This window comes from Mastigoproctus giganteus, chromosome 5, assembly GCF_048544385.1.
Source record: "Mastigoproctus giganteus isolate SK-2022 chromosome 5, ASM4854438v1, whole genome shotgun sequence".
Taxonomy (NCBI): domain Eukaryota; kingdom Metazoa; phylum Arthropoda; class Arachnida; order Uropygi; family Thelyphonidae; genus Mastigoproctus; species Mastigoproctus giganteus.
In genome coordinates this window covers 183,281,105-183,299,399 of record NC_143579.1, presented here as the reverse complement: position 1 = coordinate 183,299,399, position 18,295 = coordinate 183,281,105, and the positions used below count along the sequence as shown (strand labels likewise).

At 38.1% G+C, this 18,295-nt stretch overlaps 1 protein-coding gene across 1 annotated transcript in view; it reads left to right on the top strand.

The window, feature by feature from the left end:
• 128up (GTP-binding protein 128up) overlaps positions 1-18,295 on the top strand; it is a 142,543-nt gene that overhangs the window by 50,978 nt on the left and 73,270 nt on the right. The window contains exon 4 of the mRNA XM_090373569.1: positions 4,836-5,005. Coding sequence (XP_090229695.1) covers positions 4,836-5,005 — 170 coding nt within the window. The remainder of the gene's footprint in view (positions 1-4,835; positions 5,006-18,295) is intronic.

The following is an 18,295-nucleotide window of genomic DNA, read 5'->3' as shown; positions in this document are numbered from 1 at the left end:
TTCACATATGCTATCCATATACCATATATTGTAGCCAAAGCACTGGATATTATATTTGTTGTGATGTGTTGTTGGGAGAATGAAAGAGCAATGTGGCAGATATGCAGAAACAATGTTTTTAGTTTGTGAATAAGAGTTGTTGCTTTTTTACTCTACTTTTTTTTTTTTTGCTATAAATTGTGAATTATTACTGTTTATTAATGAGCCCAAAATCCATATGTTGTAGCTGAAGCACTAGATATTATGTTTATTGCCATGCACTGATTGGAGGAATGAATGGGCAGTATGGTGGATGTGCAGAGTGCAGAAACAAAATGATCTCAATTTATGCATAAAAGGTGCAGAGTCCCCCCCCCCGCATTTTTTTATTATTATTAATAAATTGACTGTTTTTATAGCAGAATTATGTATAATTGTACTATTTTCTAGCCCACTGGAAATGTAATGTACTGCATGCACTAACCAACTTTTTCTTTTTTCTTTTTTTTAACAATTAATCTAATTCTCCTCTAGTGACTAAATATACAGGGTGATTCACTACCAATGTGACAAACTTGTAGGAGGTGTACGGGGCCACAAAGACGAATTGGAATCACATAGCATTGCAGGGTCCGAAATGCCTTCATCATGCAGTAGAGGACGTTGAACGGGAGGTCGCTTGAACAGCGATCCCGCTGGAATTCAGCATTTGCGAACCGGTTCCAGAGGCAGTAGGATGGACGAGTATTCAAACGTTGAACTGGCTGACATGCACCTCGCGTATGGAGCTGCGGACTGTAACGGGCGCGCTGCTCTGCGCTTGTACCAGGAACGTAAATAAATTTGAGTAGATAAATTTGATAAATTTGAGTAGATAAATTAGTAAATAAATTTGATGAATTTGAGGTATTGCTCAAAACATCAAGGGCAGATATTGTTGGGATATCAGAGACGTGGTGTCACACAGATATAAGGGATGCAGAACTGCAATTTGGGGAGTACAATGTCTACAGAAAGGATAGACAGGATAGGAAGGGGGAGGGGTTATGCTATTAGTTAAGAAACACATAAAAACCAAGGAAGTGAAGCCAGTCGACATCGCCGGACAGTGCAGTGTTGAGTCAGTTTGGTGTGACATAAGCATTGGGAGATCAAAATTTAGAGTAGGAGTGTGCTTATAGGCCTAATGACTCTGATAAGTATAATAAGGAACTGTACAGGGAAATAGAGTGGGCCAGTAAATCAGAGAGTCTTATAATGGGAGATTTTAATTTCCCAGATATTGACTGCAATTTGGGGGCTGGTTACTCACACACTAGCAGGGCTTTTGTGGATTTATTGGATGATTGTTTTCTACATCAGCATGTTCGGGAGGCAACTAGAGGGAGTAATACTCTTGATTTGATTATCAGCAGTGATTCTTCATGCATTAAGAATCTGCAGATAAACGAACCACTAGGTGGCAGTGATCACAGTGTGCTGAAGTGGGATTTACTCAAAGAGGTAACTACCATTAGGGGTAAAGGAAGGGTTATTGCTTCCATAAAGGCGACTACGATGGACTGAGACAGTATTTAAATTCTATACAGTGGGACCAACTGATGATGTTACCAACAGCAAATTCAAAATGGGAAGCATTCAAAGAACTTATCTTGGAAGCTACTAGGCTTTACATACCAACTAAGAAATATTGTTCAAGGTTTAGGCCAAAATGGATGTCAGATGAACTAATGAGGCATATGGCAGAGAAGAAAAATGCATGGGATACTTACAAATTAACACATGACACAGAAGCCTATGATAGATACAAGTTGATATGCCACCAAGTTACAAAGGAGGTTAGGCAGGCAAAGGCAGATTACGAGAAATCCTTGGCAAGGGATGCAAAGAAAAACAGCAAAGAGTTCTTTACTTATGTTAACTCTAGAAGGAAGGGGATGAATCAGATTTGTCCACTTGATATTGATGGGTCAACTGTTGATGATCCTGCTCAGGTAGCTAACAAACTAAATGAATATTTTGCATCGACATTCACACATGAGGAGTTATTCAGCAAGGGGAATGCCAGAGGTGTATTCAACTCTAGCAGTAAGCTACAGAATGTTGAAATAACTGGGAGTAAAGTGGAGGAGAAACTGTTGAAGATAAACACAAGAAAGGGGCACCCGGGGTGGATGGGATCTATCCAGTTATATTAAAGGAGGCAGCAAAGGAAGTAAGCAAACCCTTAGCCATAATTATGAGAGCTTCCTTGGACTCAGGGGAGGTACCCATAGACTGGAAATGTGCAAATGTGACCCCAATTCACAAAGGAGGATCAAAGGCTGACACAAGTAATTATAGACCTGTGAGCTTAACTTCTGTTCCAGGAAAATTAATGGAGGCACTGGTTAAAGAAACACTGCAGGATCATTTAGACAAGACTTCAGTTATAGCTCAGACACAGCATGGTTTTGTTAAAGGGAAGTCTTGCCTGACCAACTTGATTGGATATTATGATGCAGTCACAAAAGAACTGGATGCAGGGAATAACTTTGATATTATATACTTGGATCTTAGAAAGGCTTTTGATACTGTTGCACATGGAAGACTGCTACGCAAATTGGAGCAGTGTGACATTGGAGGCAAATTGCTGCTATGGATAAAGGGGTGGTTGAGGGGGAGAAGACAGAGAGTGGTAATCAATGGACACTGCTCATCGTGGACTAATGTTATTAGTGGAGTCCCTCAGGGCTCAGTATTGGGTCCCTTATTGTTTTCTGTATTGATAAATGATATTGATGATGGTATATCAAGCTTAATGTCCAAGTTTGCAGATGATACAAAGGTTGGCAGGGTTGTCAAGGACACTACTGACACTATGCTGCTGCAACAGGATCTGGAAAGGTTGAGCAGATGGGCTGAGAGGTGGCAAATGAAGTTGAACATTGACAAATGTAAAGTACTACACATGTGAAACAGCAACCCCAGAGCAACGTATCAACTCTGCGGTACTACACTGACAGTGGTAGAGAATGAAAGGGACCTGGAGGTGGTTGTGCAGACAGATATGAAGTTCTGTGAGCAGTGCAGACGGGCTGCAAGAGTAGCTCATGGAGTATTGTCAATGATATACAGGAATTTTTCCAGCAGGGATAAGGAGGTGATTATTCCATTGTATAAGGCAATGGTCAGGCCACACCTAGAGTACTGTATACAGGTCTGGAGGCTTCATTTCAAGAAGGATGTAGAGCTGCTGGAACGAGTACAGAGAAGGGCAACAAGATTAGTGAATGGAACAAAGGGGTGCTCTTACGAAGAAAGGCTTAAGTTTTGCAAATTACAGTGTCTGGAGACTAGGCACCAGCGAGGTGATCTGATAGAGGTGTATAAAGCCTTGAATGGTTTAAGCATGCTCAATACTGATGGGATTCTTCCTCTACCTCAGAAAAATCACCTGAGAGGGCATAAATTCAAATTGAGGAAAGACAGATGTAGGATAGACGTGAGGAAATTTGCCTTTAGCCAGCGGGTGGTTGGTTGGTGGAACAGACTTCCATCCCTTGTGGTGGAGGTTGATAGCCTAAATAAGTTTAAGGCTCAGCTGGACAGGTATTTGGAACGAACAGAGGGGTGAAGTGGAAGTGGTTTTTTTTTTTTTTTTTTTTTTGGCTGATGCTGCATAAGCTTGCTTTCTTGCATCAAATGCCTCTACTAATGCTAATGCTAACGTTTCCCGACAGGCGTGCTCCTCATCATGCGATTTTCACACATGTGCACAGAAGGTTACGCGAGACTGGTTGTTTCACGACAGGTACCATGAATCGAGAGCAAACGATGAGGACGCCAGACAGTGAGGAGAATGTCCTACATCTTGCAGAAGGCAATCCGAGTACGAGTACTCGAGCGATAGGCCAACAATTGGGTATTTCCCAATCCACTGTATGGAGGATACTGTCAACAAACCAAATGAGTTCATACCATCTGCAACATGTCCAATCATTGGAGCCTGCAGATTATCCACTCTGGAGGACTTTTGCTACTTGGTTTCTTCAACAGAAATGGTTCGCAATTGCTAACTTCCAGCGGGACCGCTGTTCACGCGACCTCCCGTTCAACGTCCTCTACCGCATGACGAGGGCATTTTGGACCCTGCAATGCTGTGATTCCGATTCATCTTTGTGCCCCCTACACCTCCTGCAAGTTTGTCGCACTGGTAGCGAATCACCCTGTATGTTCTTGTTTATACTCCAACACAACCACCAGCTCAGTGGAGTTTACAGTAAATCATCGATACAAAATATATACTGTGTAATGTACAATGGATGAGTTGTACTTATCCACAAATACTGAATGTTTAATAGTTAAGCCATTATGCTGAAATAGCTGAAAATTTTAATTAATTTTCAGCTGTTCTCCAGGACAGTAATCTGTTTTCAACAGATTACTGAATAATGCTCTGTCTGTTCTTTGGCCCATATTGGGTATTGCCTATTTGATTTCAGACTTTAAGTTGCCCTCACACTAATTTGCTTGCTTCTTTCTTTTGTTGTTCCATAAATTCCCCCCCCCCTCCCCAATTCTTTTTTGCAAGTTTCCTGGTAAACTCCTTCTGGTACATACTTCTTTACCTATATTTTTGGATATAATGCTGCATATGTGTTTTGAGTTACTTCAGTACTTAGCTTAGCTTATCATTATATATTTTATGTTACTATTACTTGGTCATTTTTATACTCATTTTTTTTTTATAAGCCTAACAAAAAAAACCACTGTTTTGGAGCAGTTTTGTACATCTTGTTTCATCCTGTGTTGACAAGATAGTATCTTCTAAACTTTCAGGTAGCCATAAATAGATGTTTATTTTTCCTTTTTAGTTGCTCGGACATGCAGCTTAATATTTATTGTTCTTGATGTATTAAAACCCCTTCAGCACAAGAAGATAATTGAGAAAGAGCTAGAAGGATTTGGTATTAGATTGAATAAAGAACCACCGGGTATAGTTGTAAGGAAAAAAGATAAAGGCGGTATTAATCTTCAGATGCTGGTAAGACAAAGTTTTATTTTTAATTAACAAACTTAAAAGTGAAACTTAATTTTATAGCTTAATAGTAACAATTAAATACTGATTTCAGCAGTTTATTATTTGTTGTTTATAATTTTAATTAATTAAGCAGTCAAAATTTAATAAAATTTTACTTGTTCTTCATTAGTAATATCTTACCTTTACATATATAAATTCTAAAAGATAAGTGTGGCAAGTGTGTATTTTTAGCATAAGACCCTGACTTACATAAGTTCTCCAGGAATCAAACTGTTATGTACATTGGGAGTGCCTTTATATCTCCTGTGTGCAATGTCTAAAAATACTATGCCTATGTGCTGGAGCTGGATAAATGTGTATGAACCAGAGTAAGCAGAGATTGAGGTGTGGTATCACCACAATCTCTGTTTATTTTGGTTTTGATCTTCTGCTTACTGAAAACAGTCTGTAAAATGCACTGGAAAAGTAATTTCTTCTAGTTTCTATTTACAAACATAATTACTTAATTTACTCTTTGTTTTTAGTTTTTTCAGATAAAGAGACTCATTTCAGCAAAGTCCATGAAAATTTCTAAGATGGACATCTCTGGAACTTGGTGTTCCTAAAGCAACAGTGCACAAAACTCTTAGAGTGAAATTGTATAAGCAACCTTACAAGATTCAAGTGCATGAAATGTCTGGAAGAGGACTACACTGCGTGATTAGCTTTATGTCATGAGTTTAAAGAAAATGTTGAACATGGCATGTTATCTCATGTTTATTGATGAAGCAACATCTCACATTAGTGACAAGGTTAATTGCCTTAACTGGAGTGATTATAGAAATTAACCCTGCCACTACTGCGAAAATTTTCTTCATCAATAAACATCAGTCTGTCCCGAGATAAGATGCCTTATCCTTTCTTTAAATAGTTAACGAGATAATTGTTCCTTTCTTTTTTGAAGAAACAGTGGTTAATGGTTATTGTTATATTTCAGTGCTACAAGATTTTTTTTTTTTTTTTTTTTTTTTTAAATTCCCGAACTGATACAATTAAGAATTGAAACCAATGTGCTTTTTCGGATAGAGGAGCATCTTGCTACTTCGCTTGGAATGTTTGACAATTTTTAAATGAAGTCTTCCCAATTGGATGGATTAGCTTAGGTGGATCAATTGCTTAGCCAACATGTTCACATGATTTATTCCTTTGGACTCTGCGGGACATGTTAAAAATGTGATTTACTCCTCCAAACCTTGCCCTTTATAAATGCCCTTTCTCTCAGGATTACAAATGCAGTTAATGCTCACTGAAACACAAACGCAACATAGTTACACTGGTTATTTTTATTTTTAATTTAGATAAAGAGTTTTTGTAGATTACTACTTAATATACGTAAAACCATTATTTCGTTCGAATCTTGCAGCCATTGTTTTTGTATAGAGTGGTAGGGAATTCAAATTTTTAATTGTGGTAACTAGGTAGCTCTAACGTATAATTATATAGCGTAATACGCATCACTGCATTTAGGATTCTATTAGATAGCGTAGTGTTGACAATTAATTAATTAAATTTAATAATCTTATTAATTTAAAATATCATACCCCAGACTAGAGCAGCAAAGCAATGGCCACAAAGGGGCAGGAGTGCTGTGAATCGGGGAGAACTGAGGGGGGGGGGGCGATTCTCCAATGCATCACAGCCTAAAAAACTGTACAACTTGTGAAATGTTTGCCAAACTCTCTGGAACAGAACATGATCTAGCCAAGGAGGATGTTGTTGTTGTTTGGTTTTTAGGAGCATTAGCAACTAAGACCATATTGCTCCATGATATGCAGTGGTCATTCCCTGACCTATCCGCATCCTCCGTATTTGGTGGTGATGGGCTCGAACCCCGGTCTAATCAAGAAGCGCGTGCTACGCACTGCTGCTCCTTCCCAAATGGCTACAGAGGCGCCCAAGGAGGATGTCTCTGTGTGTGCCAGGTGCAGTGTCTAGAAATTAGACATCAACTCAGCGTTCTACTGGGCATCTATGAGAGCTTGAGGTGTAGGGTAAATGCCCTTGAAGGAATTAATATGAGAGGCCCGTCAAGCTCTCAGCTGCCCAACTCAATGCCAGAGCTCACTCCTGAGCATCAGGCAACACAGCGGCAACCTCCAAGGCAGAATGCACTGGTCCAAAAGGAACTAGTTATTGTTGGTGACTATTGTCAGGGAGATGGGGAATATATTGTGTAAAAAGGATAGATGGAACAGGACCAGGATATGTCTGCCAGGAGCAAAAGTTGATGACATTGTAAAGCATATATCATCTTTTAAGGGCACAAAAGTTGATATTGTTGTACACGTTGGCACCAATGACATTAAGAGTAGCAGATCTGCAGATTTACTTAACAAGTACAGGTCGATGTTGCAAAAAAGTCGTGAGTTAGGGTTAAATTTGAAAATGTCTGCAATTCTGCCCAGACACAATAGGAGGGAGTACATGATGAGAGCTTTGTCAATCAATTTGGCCCTGGAGAGAATGTGCAAGGCTCGAGGGGTAGAAATTTTTTCAGCGTGGTCTGTGCTTGTTAACAGGAGAGACTGCTTCTACAGGGATGGGATACACTTAAATAGAAAGGGTGCAAGAATATTTGCTGATGCTATCGAGGCAGTGTTAGGTGGATCGAAAACTACTAGCTTGGGGGGGGATTCACAGACTAAAAGGTTAAAAATAGCCACAGGCAGAGGTTAAGGTGATTCTTGTACAACTTCTATTAGAATAGGTAGCAACCTGGTGCGAGGGGTGCTGGGGGTTTCAGGGACTGATGGCAGTCATCGTGAAACAGGTGCATATATGGGATGTGTCAGGGTGAATAGGAATAGGTGCATGTATGCTTGCATGTATACTAGTGTTAGAAGTATACTAAATAAATTTGAAGAATTTGAAGTGTTGGTCAAGACATCAAAGGCGGATATTGTTGGGATATCAGAGACATGGTGTCACACTGATATCAGGAATGTAGAATTGGAATTTGTACAATGGGAGTACAATGTGTACAGAAAGGATAGGAAGGGAGGTGTCATGTTGTTAATTAAGAAAAACATAAAATCAAAAGAAGTGCATCCAGTTGATATAGATGAACAGTGCACTGTTGAGTCAGTCTGGTGTGTTATAGGCCTAATGACTCGAATGAGTACAATGAACAATTGTACAGAGAAATAGAGTGGGCTAGTAAATCAGAATGTCTTATAATGGGGGATTTTAACTTCCCAGATATTGACTGGAACTTGTGGGTTGGTCGCTCACACACTAGTAAGATTTTGTGGATTAATTGGATGATTGTTTTTTGCAACAGCATGTTCGAGAGGTAACCAGAGAGGGTAATACTCTTGATCTGGTTATCAGCAGTGATCATTCATGTATTAAGAATTTGCAGATAAAGGAACCACTAGGTGGCAGTGATCACAGTGTACTGATGTGGGATTTACTTAAAGATATAATTACCATCAGTGGTAAAGGAAAGGGTTTTTGCTTCCGTAAAGGTGAGTACAGTGGTCTCAGACAGTTTTTAAATTCTGTACAGTGGGAGCAACTGACGATGTTACCAAGAGTAAATTCTAAGTGGGAAGCATTTAAGGAATTAATCGTGGAAGCTACTAAAAGTTTCAGGCACCTCCGTAGCCAGGTGGGAAGGAGCAGAGTGCGTAGCACACGCTTCTTGATTAGACCGGAGTTCAAGTCCTTCACCACCAAATACGGAGGATGCGGAAAGGTCAGGGAATGACCACCGCATATCCCGGAGCAATATGGCCTTAGTTGCTAATGCTCCTAAAAACCAAATAACAAACAAACAAACTAAAAGTTTCTTACCTATTAAGAAATATTGTTCAAGGTTTAGGCCTAAATGGTTATCAAATGAACTAATGAGACTTGTGACAGAGAAGAAAAATGCATGGGATGCATATAAATTATCAAGCGACTCAGAAGCCTATGGCAGATATAAGCTAGTCTGTAATCAGGTCACAAAGGAGGTTAGGCAGGCGAAGGCAGATTACGAGAAATCTTTGGCAAAGGATGCTAAGAAAAACAGCAAGGATTTCTTTACTTATATAAACTCTAAAAGGAAGGGGATGAATCTGAATGGTCCACTTGATATTGCTGTTTCAACTGTTGATGATCCTGCTCAGATAGCAAACAAACTGAATGAGTATTTTCCATCTACATTCTCAAATGAGGCGTTATTAAAGTTTGAAAATGGCAGAAGGTTATCAAATAGTAGAAGGGTGCTTAATGATTTTGTAATAACTTAGAGCAAAGTGGAGGAAAAATTGTTGAAGTTAAACATAAGAAAGGCACCTGGGGTGGATCGGATCTATCCAGTTATATTAAAGGAGGCGGCAAAGCAACTAAGCGAACCCTTACCCATAATTATGAGAGCATCCTTGGACTCAGGGGAGGTCCCACGGACTGGAGATGTGCAAATGTATCCCCAATTCACAAAGGGGGATTGAAGGATGACACGAGTAATTACAGACCAGTTAGTTTAACTTCTGTTCCGTGTAAAATAATGGAGTCACTGGTTAAAGATGCATTGCAGGATCATCTAGACAGGACTGCAGCAATAATTCAGACATAATATGGGTTTGTTAAGGGAAAGTCTTGTCTGACAAATTTGATAGGATATTATGATGTGGTGACAAAGGAACTGGATGCAAAAATTAATTTTGATATCATATATTTGGATTTCAGGAAAGCTTTTGACACTGTTGCGCATGGAAGACTATTGTACAAATTGGAGCAGAATTGTATTAAGTGTAAGTTGTTACAATGGATAAAAGGATGGTTAAGTGGGAGAAGACAGAGGGTGGTAATCAATGGGTGCTGCTCTTTGTGGACTAATGTTATTAGTGGAGTCCCACACAGTTTGGTGTTGGGTCCTTTGTTGTTTTGTATATTTATCAATGATATTGATGAAGGTATATCAGGCTTAGAGTCGAAGTTTGCAGATTATACAAAGGTTGGCAGGGTTGTTAATGGCAGTAATGGCAGTGTGCAACTGCAACAGGATCTAGAAAATTTGGATAGATGGGCTAAGAAGTGATAACTCAAGTTTAACCTTGACAAATGCAAAGTACTGCATATGAGTAGAAGTAACCCCAGAGAAACGTACCAACTGTGTGGTACTACACTTAGGGTGGTAGAAAATTAAAAAGACCTGGGAGTAATTGTGCAGTCAGATATGAAGTTTTCAATACAGACAGTCTACCAGGGCAGGTCATGGGGTTTTGTCAATGATATATAGGAATTTTGCTAGCAGGGAAAAGGAGTTGATTGTCCCTCTGTATAAGGCAGTGGTCATGCCACGCCTTGAGTACTGCATTTGGTTCTTGAGGTTGTTACAGACATTCTCTCTGATATGTCAGACAAGCTGTACTTGTTACCTGGGAGTCTAAAACTCTGATGGAACTGATATTCGGGTGACACTCAAGTCAAGTGGACCTAATTTCGGCGAAGTCCGGACGGTCTGTGACAGCTAAATCCTCTGCTTGCACCAACGTAAGCAGAGGTCGAGGTGTGGCGCCCACACCACATGGAGGAATGCCGCCCCTCTATGTTACCAGGCAGTACTAGATGGTAGATGACTTTCATCAACCGGTGTAATACCACCACTTTGCTTATTGGAAGCTTGAAGTGGTGGAACCCATGTTTAGTCTCTAGAGAAAGTTCTGGTCAACCCTTCCCTATCTCTTCCATCATGCAGTATGATTGATGACTTTTGAGGTTATGATGAACGTCATGGCGAGATCTAATATTATTCCTTACATTTCGAGGGTACAGCTCTAAAACGGTGTTCGCAGGCAGGCTGCTAGTTAGTACACCGGACCAAACCTATTGGTAACTCTCTAGGAGGCTTCCGGATCAGCTAGTGTACAATCTTTCTACCTCTACTCTGCCAGATAGTGACTGGAGGGAGTCCGAGTAGTGTGTATGCTGGGAGCATTGTTGAGGCCACGTTATGTCAAGGATCTGGGTATATTCTTACCACGTGTACGCCATATCCAAAAATTTCATTACTTCATACAGCATATCCCACCCACTTTTTCTTACTATTGAATACACCATGAATTGTCAAACTAATAGAGCAAGCTTATCTGCAAAAAGATCTAAACCTCCCAAGCACTTCCTAATTCATTTCACAAATATACGTGGTCTCAATTCTAATCTCAACGATGTCCATTTCCACTTGCAGTCTGCCAAACCCCATGTACTTTTTCTGACAGAATCTCAGTTATCGGTTGATTCAATTACTACTCATCTCAGATGCCCAAATTATTCGCTGTATGATTCCTTTCGCCTCAAAGGTGGCACTTGTGCATATGTCCGTTCTGATATTCCCTGTCAGAGACTTGGTAATTTGGAATCTCCTCTCTTTGATCTTCTCTGGCTTAAAATCTCTCTACCTCATTGTGTCAAATTCATCTGTTGTCTCTACCGTTCTCCCAACTCCTCTAATCACTTGGAGCTCTTTGACTTCCTCTCTTTGCAACTTGACTTTCTCCAGTTCAACTTTCCTAACAGTGAGGTAATTTTCCTTGGTGATTTTAATGTTCACAACTCCAGCTGGCTTCCATTTTCTAGTCACACCAACCCAGCAGGTCGAGATGCTGAGGCTTTTGCAATTACTAATGACCTAGCACAGATTATTCACTTACCTACAAGAATACCGGACAGTCCTAATCATACAGCCAATACGCTTGATCTTTTTCTCACAAACAACCCTTCTAAGTACACGGTTGAAGTGAGAGGTCCTTTAGGCACTTCTGATCACAACTTGGTGATTGTCTCTTCTCCAATGGCACCTTTATCTCGTGGCTATTCCCAACCTCGTATTGTTTGGCATTACAAGAATGCAAAATGGGATGACCTGCGAGATTTATTTTCCTTGGTCGGATTACTGTTTCAAAACTTCTGATGTCAACATTTGCTCAGACTGTGTCAGTGAAATTATTCTTGCAGGAATGGAATCCTTTATCCCACACTCCACTTTAAAATCTCGTCCTTTATCTAAACCTTGGTTTTCCAATAAATGTGCTAAGACTGTTCAAGAGAAGAACATTGCATATCATAATTGGCTTGTGTCTAATTCTTCAGTTTCATTTTCTGCCTACACCAAAGCTCGCAACAATTGTAAAGCAGTTATTAATCAGTCCAAACTAGAGTTTGAACAGGCTAAGAGTAGAAAACTTGCTTCTTGCCCTAATGGTAGCCGAGCATTCTGGTCTATTGCCAAAGCTATTGGCCGCAACTTTTGCCCATCTCTGCTCCCTCCTCTGTCCAAACCAGATGGTTCTGTTGTCACTTCAGCCAAGGATAAAGCTGACCTGCTAGCATCCCATTTTTCTTCCCGCTCATGTATTAATGATCTTGGTAAAACACCTGCCACCATTCCCAACATGCTCCATTCAATGCCTCCTGCGGTCTTCCGTCAAAAGGATATCAGAAGAATTTTTATGAATCTTGATGTTAAGAAAGCTCCAGGTCCTGATGGTATTTCTCCACTTGTTCTCAAAACCTGTGCTCCTGAATTGAATTTACTCCTATTCTTTGCCGCCTTTTTTTCACTTTCTTATTCCAAAAGTGTTTTTCCTTCTGCTTGGAAATTTGCTCATATCCAGCCAGTTCCTAAAAAGGGTGACAAATCCCTCCCATCCAATTATCGTCCAATTGCAATTACTTTTACTCTTTCTAAAGTAATGGAGAAATCAATTAACCGCCAACTGTTAAACTACCTAGAAACCTTCCGTCTGATCAACGATTGCCAGTATGGATTCCATCAGTGTCGATCCACTGGTGATATTCTGGCTTATGTTACCCATTTATGGACTAATTCAATGGAAAGGTTCGGTGAAACACAAGTAGTTGCGCTTGATATCTCAAAGGCTTTTGATCGTGTTTGGCATAAAGGTCTTCTAAACAAGCTTCCATCTTATGGTTTACCAACTGTTTTTAGTAATTGGTTATCCAGTTTTCTTTCTGATCGCTCACTGAGTGTGATGGTAGATGGCTCTCTGTCTTCTAACTTCTCCACTAATGCCGGTTTCCCCCAAGGTTCAGTTCTTTCCCCTACTCTTTTCTTCTTGTATATTAATGACCTTCTTCCATTGACTGGAAATCCTATCCATAGTTTTGCCAATGATAGCATGTTGCATTCCACTTTCCGTTTTGAGAAACCTTGTCCTGCTCAATCAGCTTCAACTTCTCGAAAATCTGCTACCAATTCCTTAAATGCCAATCTTCAGGTAATTCTCCAGTGGGGCAAAGACAACTTAGTTCATTTCAACCCTTCTAAAACTCAGTCTTGTCTTATATCTCGCAAAAATTATTCTTCGGCTCCTATGCTTATCTTTAGTGGCACTCCGATTTCTAGGCAAAATGATATATCTCTTTTGGGGATTACCCTGACTTCTAATCTCTCTTGGCACAAGCACATTACAAATATTGCTTCCTCTGCATCTAAAAAACTTGGTTTTTTCTTTCGCTCTCGGCGTTACTTTTCTTCCAAACAGCTGCTCACTCTGTATAAATCGCAAATCTGCCCTGCCATGGAATATTGTTCCCACATCTGGGGTGGTGCCCCCAAAACCTCTCCCAGGCTTCTTGATTCCATTCAGAAGAGGGCAGTTAGGTTAATTAATGATTCATCTCTAACAGAGTCTCTCCACTCGCTTTCTCATAGACGTACTGTTTCTGCTGCATGCCTCTTCTACAGATACTTCCATGGGCACTGTTCTTCCGAATTGGCTTCTATAATTCCTGCTCTCTCTTTCAAAACAGTCGGAACACGTGCCGCCACCAGCCAACATCCATTTACTGTCCAACTTCAAACCCACAGAACCAACTTTTCATCTTCCTCATTTATTCATTCAACTGCCGTTTTCTGGAACACCCTTCCTTCATACGTATTTCCTGAAAATTACAATCTACAGAAGTTAAAGTCCAATGTCAACAAATATCTTCTTTTGTATTCTCAACCTCCAACCCAAGCATGGTACTAAGTACTATAGGTTCTAATACCTCTCGTGTTTGGGGTTCACATAAAAAAAAAAAAAAAAAAAAAAAGGCGCCTGCGAGGTGATCTGATTGATGTGTATAAGGTCTCGAATGATTTCAGCAGGCTCGATAAAATGGGATTCTTTCTCGGGTTATGAACCTGAGCGGAAATAAATTCAAATTGAGCAAAGACAGTTGTAGAATAGATGTGTGGAAATTTGCCTTTAGCCAGCTTGTGGTCGATTGTTGGAACAAACTTCCATCTGTCATAGTGGAGGTCGACAACTTAAATAAGTTCGAGGCCAAATTAGACAAGCATTTGGAGTGAATGGGTGGGTGAAATGGGAAGCGGTTTTTTTTTTTTTTTCCCTTTGGTTAATGCTAAACCACATAAGCCAAGGTAGTAGGTGCCACTCAACATTATTGCTGATAGATGATGTTTGACAAACTGCAACAATTTTTGCCACTGTATTCAGAGATTTCATCTATATTGATTTTACAGTGGGCATCCAATCAAGGTCGCAAAGCATTTGTGTTCAAGAGATAGTCTAGGAAAGAGGTACAACCTGCAGGCTGCATACAGCCCAACAATACATATTTTGCATGGGCTGCTACCGCTCATGTTGATTTCAAAAAATTTTACATTTCACTTTTGTAATACATTAATTTTCTGATAATAATAATATGGAGTTGTTTAATGATATATTTATACCAATTTAATAGTATTTACCATTGCAAATAAAATAATGAAATAAAATGATGTAGTATGATTTTATATAAAATTTTAAAATTATTTAAAAGTTATTTAAATTTATCATTTGTAACAGGTCTTCTCTTGATGTGTAATCCATTTTGATCATTGTATATATATCTCTTTGGATCCTAATATTTTATTTACTGTTATTTACAGAATTCTATCTAGATCCAAGAAAAAGAAATTATCACCATTCTTTTTTTATGCTTTCAAGTATAGTTGCTCTCTATTAATTTTACAAGTATGTGAATATAAATTTGTTTCCATGCAGTCTGAATTGTATCATACTTTATATATTAAATTATCTTAGTACCCTTATAAAATGTTGACTAACAGCATACCAACAAAGGAATGGACTATAGATGAAGGATGAGTATTTCAAAACCAATGGTCAGAAAAATATTGTTTTATACACCAAGAAAACTACATTATCTGTTTAATTTGCAATCAGATTTTAAGCATTCTGAAGGAGTATCATTTAAAACATCACTATGAAACAAAATATTCAGACTTCAACTTGAAATTTTCTGGAGTTAAGAAAACAAAAAAATTTGAATGGTGATTCAATCCCTCAGAGAAACAAGCCGTATTTACAAGATGTTCAGATACTTCAGAACAAGCTTTGGAAGTTAGCTTTGATAAATCTCATTTGATTGTGAAATCATCAAGATGCTTTACTGATGGAGATTTCATTAAAAAATGCTTACACATTGCATCCCAGAAGCTATGTTGTGGAAATTGTGTGGAAAAATGTTGCTCCATCAGTTTAAATCAGGTGACTGTACGATGTTGCCTGGTAGAAATTCCACATATATGAAACCAAATTTTTTGAAATCTTCAGAAAATGTGTTTATTATTCATTGGCAGTAGATCAGTTGACTGATATTTCATCACTTCACAAATGTATATATTTGCACTTGAAATAACATCAGAATTTGAAGTGTATGAAAAAATGGTTGAGCTCTATCCATTGAAAGGTCAGACAAAGGGATCTGACCTTCTTGGGGGCTTACTTAAAAGCCTTGAAAAATGCAATATGGGTTTGAATAGACTTGTGGAATAATAACCAGTGGAGCTCCTTTGATGATCAAAGCTCAAAAGCATGTTGTTTTGTCTGTCTAAAAATTTATGGCAAATAGAGTACAAAAATGAGTTGAACTATTATTGCATAATCCACCTGAAACATTCAAAAGCAAGAGATCTCTGTTTCATGAATTTATCTATTGTGTTGTTAAGGCAGTTAACTGCTACAGACAATTTAAAGCTCTCTTGAGGAAATAGCAGTGAATATGGCAATATTATATACTCTTCTGAAATTCATTGCCTTAACAGAGGCAAAGTTTTGCAATGTTTTATGTTGCTTTTTGGGGAAATAAAGATGTTTTTATTAGAAAAATGACAAGATGTGAATATATTCAATGACCTTGAATAGATTTGTGACAACATTTTTCACAGATATTACAGCCCATCTTAATGAATTAAATGAGAAATTACAAGGCAGAAACCAGTTGGTTTGTGAACTTGTCAACAGGGTGTCAGCCTTTCAGATAAAATTAGAGCTATTAGAGAACACTAGCAAACAATAGCAACTCTCACTTTCCTAGGTGCAAACTAAGCAAATAATGTGAATAGTTCCAAGTATATCATATCATGTAGAGCTTATTCAACAATCTTTCATGGAAAGATTTCTTGGCATAGAGCATGATAAAAACAGGTTTGAAAATCTTTGCAAATCCTTTCAAAGCTTCCTCTAAAAATTCCAATTCAAATTTACAGCTAGAAATCATCAAACTTCACTGTAATCATGAGCTGCTCAGTATATCAAAGTACTGAGTAATCAAAGCTCATTAATCAAAGAGAGGAATCTACTTCTATAAATGTCTTTCAGAAGAAGCCTTTCCTAATCTCTCTCAGAAAGCAGCTTTTGCTTGTTTGTTTGGAAGCACTTGCATTTGTGAACAGCCATTTTCACTGATGAAGATGATTAAACCAAAGTATAGAAATCAGCCGACAGATGAAAATTTAAATTCAGTATTAAGGATGAACACTACCAGCATCACACCAGACATGAAACATTTAGCAAAAGCAATGCAGGTTCAAAGATCCCACTAGCATGAAAGAAGAACTAAAACATATACCAATTTTTAGGCAAACTGATCTTTTAGTATATTTGTTATTTTTACTATTACTTTTTTTTTTTTTTTTTTTGCATTGACAGTAAAAAACAGTTGTTATAAATGTCTTGTTCTTAGTTACTGTATGTACATACTAATGTGTTAATAAATTCAAATGCAAAATTTAAATTTATATACAATGTTAACACAACAAATCAATTGTATTATAAAGTAATTTTTGTATTTACTACAATTTTTCTTAATGCAGCCCACAGGCTCAGAAAACCTAATGCTGCCTGTTGAATGACAAAGGTTTGCATCACTGGTTTAGACATAAAATATAGGAGAACCTGTATTTTATATGTACAACCAACTTAAAAATTAGTTGTTGAACACATACTAATTAAAAAAATTTATGTATGAAAATTTTGTATGAAAAATTTAATTTTTCATAAAAAGTTAAAACAATACTGCAAAACTTTATAGTGTCATGTCCCAAAGGGCATCACCAAATTTTGGGATTGTATTAGTATTGTCTTCACTCTCTTATTTCCTCTGCATATTGCATATATTGGTATAATTGAATGATTGATTAGAATATGATTATTGATTAATACATTAAAAAATTTATGATATTTATTTTTTCATGTGCTTCCTAATCAGAGGTCAGTGAGCTCCCTGCATGTTCTTTTTCTTTGAAAGCTAATGATGACTAACCTAGTTAATTTCATATAGCCTTGGTTAAGCTTGTTCTCGGTAATGCTCATCTTCCCTCTCTCTCTCTCTCTCTCTCTCTCTCTCTTAACTCTAGTTTACATGTTTTTGTCCTGAAACAAAGGAAGTTATACCATTTACTATCAACTTAACCTGGTTGTGGGTCTCAAATAATGATCCTTATGTATGAACTTTTCTATAAAGTGTTTCTTTTTTTTAAACAGTTTTTGAGAGAATAATTGACTGGAAGAACCTGTCAGGTGCCCCCTCCACAAGTTTTGAATTATGTTTGTTTATAGTTTCGGGTTATTTTATTTTACTCTTCCACTAGTTCAGTGAACATCCGCAGCCTTCCGTAGTTGTTTTTGAAAGATTTATTATTGTTTTTACATAGTAAAGACAAGAACACGAAACTTGATATTCTATCAAGATGGGTGCTACTCTGCATGAAACAATATGTAATTTAAAATTTTGTGTGCTTTGAAGTGCTAAATTTGGGTGGGGGAATTAAAATACAGTACAATATCATTAATATGGATTCTCCTTCCTAAAATTTTCCTTCAAATTTTTTGGTTTGTAATAACAAGGTTTGTAGTAACAAGGTCTGTCAAAAGTGTCCAAACTATCTTTTTTGGGGGCTGGTGGGTATGTATATCTAACAAGAATAAGAAATAATAATAAAATAAAACAGTAAAA